The sequence below is a fragment of the Hyposmocoma kahamanoa genome, unplaced genomic scaffold, assembly GCF_003589595.1.
Source record: "Hyposmocoma kahamanoa isolate Upper Pololo Valley unplaced genomic scaffold, ASM358959v1 62, whole genome shotgun sequence".
Lineage (NCBI taxonomy): Eukaryota > Metazoa > Arthropoda > Insecta > Lepidoptera > Cosmopterigidae > Hyposmocoma > Hyposmocoma kahamanoa.
Genome location: NW_020653850.1, coordinates 25176263 through 25182317, shown reverse-complemented (window position 1 = coordinate 25182317; position 6055 = coordinate 25176263). Strand labels below are relative to the sequence as shown.

Below are 6055 nucleotides of genomic sequence, written 5' to 3'. Positions count from 1 at the left end.
AAAAAAATCTCCAGTTTGTTAGTTAGCATTAAAAGATAGATTTCCTGGGCTACTTCAATAATATATAAAGGTATAAAGTTGTGTTTATATAGCTGACATAATTTTTAATTGAAATCCAGCCGCCGAAATGGTGGGCCCGAAGTTTCGCGTGGTAACGAGCGCGACGTCGACTTCAATGTTCGCCACGGGGCAGGTAATCCTCGGCGCAGTGGCGTGGAGCATTCCCAACTGGCGGTACATGATAATCGCTCTACACATCCCCTGCTTCCTAATTGTGTCGTACTACTGGATCCTATCAGAAAGCGTCCGATGGCTACTCTCCAAGCATAAGTACGACGAAGCCCAAAAAGTTCTTGAAAAGGTGGCTCGCATAAACAAGAAGCAGATCAGCGAAAAATCAATGCGAGCGTTGTTAACACCTCCATCGCAGCCAGAGGTAAACAACTTTATCAATTGCCACAAAAATGTTGACCATAGTAACTACGTAGTTAAAACTCATGGAATAAAATTTTTATCAGAATGTAGAAGATGCGAACAAGCCAGGGCTTATCAAGACAATCATCAAATCCCCTGTGCTGCTGCAGCGCGTGTGCACCACCCCCATCTGGTGGATCACCACCACCTTCGTTTACTACGGACTGTCCATCAACTCGACCGGGCTCTCGGGCAATATGTATCTCAACTACATCTTGACCTGCGCCGTCGAGATCCCCGGTTTCTACACCTCTTTGCTGTTCCTGGACAGCATCGGTAGAAAGCCTACTTTGACATGCGGCTTCTTCCTCAGCGCCGCTTGTAATATCGGTTTTATATTCATTCCTGAAGGTCAGTATTTCAATTATTTAAAATAATTTATTATGTTAGCCATTTTATTACGGTAGAAGATCAACTTTATTGCCGTTGTATTTTTTTCAGAATTAAACATTCTGGCGACTGTAATATTCCTGCTAGGAAAATTTGGTATCTCGATGGTGTTCACCTCCCTGTACCTGTTTACGTCAGAGCTGTACCCTACCGAGTATCGCCACACGCTCCTGGCTTTCTCCTCAATGGTGGGCCGCATCGGATCCGTCACCGCGCCGCTCACACCTGCTCTTGTAAGACTGACTACATATGACTAATGAATTAGCTTGACACGTCGTGCCGTAAGTCGCAGACATCGCAAAGTCACAAACAGAAACATGGAATACAATGATTTTATGCGTGTTATAAATACTTATTTTTACTCCGCCCTTTAGATGATGTACTGGGAGGGCATCCCGTCAGCGATGTTCGGTGTTATGGGGATCTTATCAGGACTGTTGGTGCTGACGCAACCGGAGACCCTTGGTACCAAAATGCCTGACACTCTAGCTGAAGCAGAAGTCCTGGGCCGGAGTACCCAATGAAATTGGGCGAGAACAACAGCGAAATAACGTGAACTCCACATTATAACTGCTGGGAAGAAAATTTGTAAAGAAAATCTAAATAAAAAAAAGAAAATCCTGGATGCGATGTTCTCCGTCAAATGAACAATCATTTGACGGAGAATATCGCATCTTATTGTAGTATGCAAAAGAATAAGTTGTATAATATTGTTTGCTTTCGTTTTAAATACCTCATCAGTTATCTGTTATGATTTTGTTACAAGTAGTATTCTAATAAATAATATAAAAAATGTTCATTAAATGATTCACCACAAGAAATGCATGTCAAAAAGTCCAAATAACAAACAAATGAGTCAGTCGATTTTTTGAAGGAATTTAAATCGAAGTGGCCACCAACCAAGTGTCCAGAAACTTAGTTACACTAATAAAATAATAGTGACTATATTCAATTCTACAATTCATTGAAGAGCCTTATGTACCGGGTTCGATTCCCTAGTTCTAATTTTCCCTAAGAGGGTAGAAAATTAAACTAAGAAATTAGAAAATTGAAATAATTATAAAATAAATTAACAATAATTTACAATTTAAATTTTAAAAAGGAAATGAAGCTATTTTTCCGGATTTAAATCGCGTATATTTGTTTTACGCGATTTAAATCCGGAAAAATAGTTTCATTTCCTATGTGTAACAATCGCGAAAACCTAAGAACTCGATTTAAAAAGGAATTTAAAAAGAAAGGGGTACATAAATTATTTAATACGGGTCATGGTAACGTGCCTTTAGATTTTTGGTTTTCCGCTTCCGAGTATAGTATTCTCCTGTATAATCGCCGCAAGACGAGGAGCAGTTGATAGCCGCGCAGCGAAATGGCGGGAATACTTCGTCCAAGTCCGGATGTAATTTAACTTCCAGCGTAATTCCGGGTAACATTCAACTCGTAGTACCTACTAATAACCCAAAGGTGACTCCTGCAACGGACAACCAGCTGGTACTAAAGGCCTTTTTCCTTCCATTCTGAAGCCACAGACGGCTAAAGAGAATTAGGGGACCACCTACGTAGTAAATTCAAATATCACAAACTCGAATTTCTATAAATAATCTATAAATAATTGCTGTAAATTTGCTACACAGAAATGTCTTACAGCAGAAGTATCGTTTGTCCAAAAACCTTTTCTTTGGGCAGAACTTTTTTGGTCCAATCATGTTTGTTATACTATCTATTTTCCATATAATTTAGATTGCTGAAAATTCGTTTCGACAAAATTAAATTCTTAGATAAAATTATACCGCCATACAAGATAAAATTTTACCGCCATACGAGCGAGCGAAGCGATCGTGCCGCGGCAGCGGCCAGCGGGTGTCATAACCGAATTTGTTTGCATTACCTAGACGGTACAACCCCCTCCTGTAGGTTTAGGTTAGTATATGGAAAAGCAGCACAATCCGAACGAGCGAAGCGACCGACTACAACTGGATCAAAAAGAACTTGCATCTCGTAAACTTTTATTGTTAAGATGCGAGGTGCTTTAATTTGACGAGTTATATTGTGCGACACGTTCTAATACTTTTAGTACCTGTAATACGAAATAATATAACAAAAATGTATCATGGATATCGATTTTTTACATAATAAAAATATTCAATTAGATACATTGATCAAACGGTTTTGTTGGGGAAATAAAAAATCGGGAAAAGAATAACTTGTCAATATGTCAAAATATTGAATTGTAATGAAAAAAAAAGCCGTAACGTGTTTTCCGACAAATGAAACAAAATCTATTCAATAAAAATCAAAAGCTTTTCGGAGAATCAGAATTCTGTAAATCATGTTTCTAGCTTGTGATAGGTCACCGTTTTTCGGGCTGATATAAAACCCAGTTGTCTAACGTGGCGTTTATTCGAGTATTAACAAATTTAAGCATTTTCTAGGCCTCATCAATTCAGCTGAAAGTTTCTAGTAATCAACTTTTGCATAAAGCAAATAAAATCAGAGTTAAACTTTTTTTCTTAAAAAAAAACTTTAAATCGCTCTCCTGTAAAATTGTCCAAATGCACGTTAGCTCTTTTACCTTTCCAGGGTCGATATAAGTTCGTATTTCAGACAGATCAGTTGATGGCAACTTGACCCGTAACCCAAAATCATTATTAGCGCGTAAAGAAGTTATGGGATTAGTTAGACTGCTATAATACTGATCAATAGTATAAGCCGTTTTGCCTGGTGGCACAGTACAGACTATCTTCTACATTTCCTTCAAGGAAAAAGTTGACAGCGTTCGCCATGGGATACTTTTACGTGAAAGATTTGTGATTTGCAAACCCTACGTTTGCTATCCGGATACCCGGATATCCGAAATATCCGAATATCCGGCAATTATGTTATCCTGAAACGACATCTTTGCGTATCCGGATATTTCGGACGCAACAAAAATCTAAGCGTAACAGTTAAATCAAAGTCATTTGTGCGGGGAACACCTTTTTCTTTTTATTAATTTTGAATGAAAGTAGAAGGGATTCCCCGCACTTCATGCATGTACGCGGTTACCTTACCGTTTATAAGTAAAGAATTATTTTATTATTAAGATCGGTGCATGCGACTGAGTACTAATGATAATTTTGATAACTAATGAAATCACACACCACATCCATTATGCGCTCTCCTTTTTTTACTATCTTGTTCTTAAAACAACTAACTACTCAGTAGTTCTGCCAGAGGGGAGGTTCCCTGCATACTATATTTAGGTATTTTTTATTATTACTTAAGGGTAGCTTTTACTCCCGGAGGGAATTTTGAGGGGATGAATTCCTTGGGGGGTTTTCAGGAAAAAAAATTAAAAATAAACGTCAATGGCAAATTCCCATATAAATTTTTGTTGACATAATCTGTATGCGTTTGCTTATGAAAAATATGTGAAATGAAGGTAACCACATCCCACGGTACAGAGAACCTCCCTCCTTTACATAAAGAATTAAGACCATGATTTACCACAGATAAATTGGTTAAATCTATGGTAGCCTACGTGGCATTTTCAATAGGAAATCGGAGACGCAGGGAGAAGAGAAGCAGTAAAATACGTACCGGCGGCGGCCCGAGCTCTGGGACAGCATCAAAACGTCTTCGGAGCCAGTCCACCCTCGGCTTGGCCGCGCTCACAATAAAAAAGACCGTTATGTATTTCAACAGTGCAGCACCTTTAGTACAAATCAGTATTATTTGTTTCCCGTTTACATTTAACGTTCTAAATAATTGTGAAAGTGAACGTTCCCGCATTGGGTAAGTTGAATGGTGTCATTCAAGCGTACAAGTAAGCGTAAGCGTTACAAAACACTTGTAACGCTTATATTTGCTCATTTCACGTTTTGTATTGTACCAAGTTGTACTACTAGTCATTGTTGCAGCTTTTTCTACGATTATATATATGAACAACATACATTTGAACCATAGTACCATCTGCTTTGAAAAATTTTAAAGATTACATCATGCTAAAATTGCAAATTTTATCGATCAAATTTAGTTGTACATTCTCCAGACGTTGTTTTCTTTGGTTTATTTAGTTTTATATTATATTAATTCAATAAGTAAACGTCATGGCCTTCAGCCTTATTACCTAAATTCTCTTTTTTTTTCTTTAATTTAACTAACTTTATACAGCAACTCCGTTGTGATCGCGCCACCGGCAATTACTACTACGTATATACTAACCTAAACCTACAGGAGGGTGTCGACCTAGCTAGGAAATGCAAACAAATTCGGTTCTGAAACCACCACAGACTTGTTTCACCGTGCACTGGATTCGTCTGATCCTTATTATCCTTATTTCTTGGACTTAGTACACGTCACAAACATAAAAAATCTCTACCTATACCTGATAACGTTCTTGAGTGACCACGGAAAATGTTCGTTACCAGCATTACCCATCAGAAGACATTAGTATTGCAGCTGCTGATATCACGCTAGCAACAGACGAAATCATTCTGCAATCCGATAATGAGGAAAATGAATGAGCTTTCAGCGTTTACCAGGATAATTTATTTTTATTCACACAACGTAATGCACATACGTGAATATTATAACAAAATATGCCAATACTATGTAACGTACATTGTTTTAAATTACTTTTGACATAATTACTTCAATAAAAATGTTTTTCCTAATTTTTAACAAGGCCTTTACACTGTACTACATTGTGTTTATCCTCATTTATGCCTCATAGGGAATCTCATATTGCGTGGTCAGTTAGGGGCATTTTTAGATTTGATGCAATAGGTTTCGTAAGTATAAATCTTTTTGGCTAGTTTCTGTAAAGGGTTTCCCAAAACAATATCGTAGAAAATCATACAATGAAAATTTTCACGAGTTAAATCCATGGTGATGTGGACGATCAATTTCGAAAATGACGCCACAATGTAAAAACAAGTGACAGTCGGATGAAACAAACTGTATTCTACAGCCAAAGCGTTCCATTTTCAAATGTTGTAATTACTTTTTAAATATTGTTTATGTAAGTGGCCAGTTCCGGAAACTTATAGTGCGCCCTATGTATTGGCAGCGTTGACCTACCAACAAATGGACGTCGGGTCTAATACAAAAACCACGAAAAAAATGTCCGAAGTTAACCTATACAACGTAGTGACATGTAACGAAATATAAAAAACTAAAACATTTAATTTAAATTGTAACATCATTGCAG

General features: G+C 37.5%; 1 protein-coding gene across 1 annotated transcript in view; it reads left to right on the top strand.

Moving 5' to 3' along the window:
• Positions 1–1388, top strand: part of LOC113229407 (organic cation transporter protein-like) — a 40077-nt gene extending 38689 nt beyond the window's left edge. The window contains exons 2-5 of the mRNA XM_026462978.1: positions 120–436; positions 519–825; positions 916–1097; positions 1239–1388. Coding sequence (XP_026318763.1) covers positions 120–436; positions 519–825; positions 916–1097; positions 1239–1388 — 956 coding nt within the window. The remainder of the gene's footprint in view (positions 1–119; positions 437–518; positions 826–915; positions 1098–1238) is intronic.
• The last annotated feature ends 4667 nt before the right edge of the window (positions 1389–6055 follow it).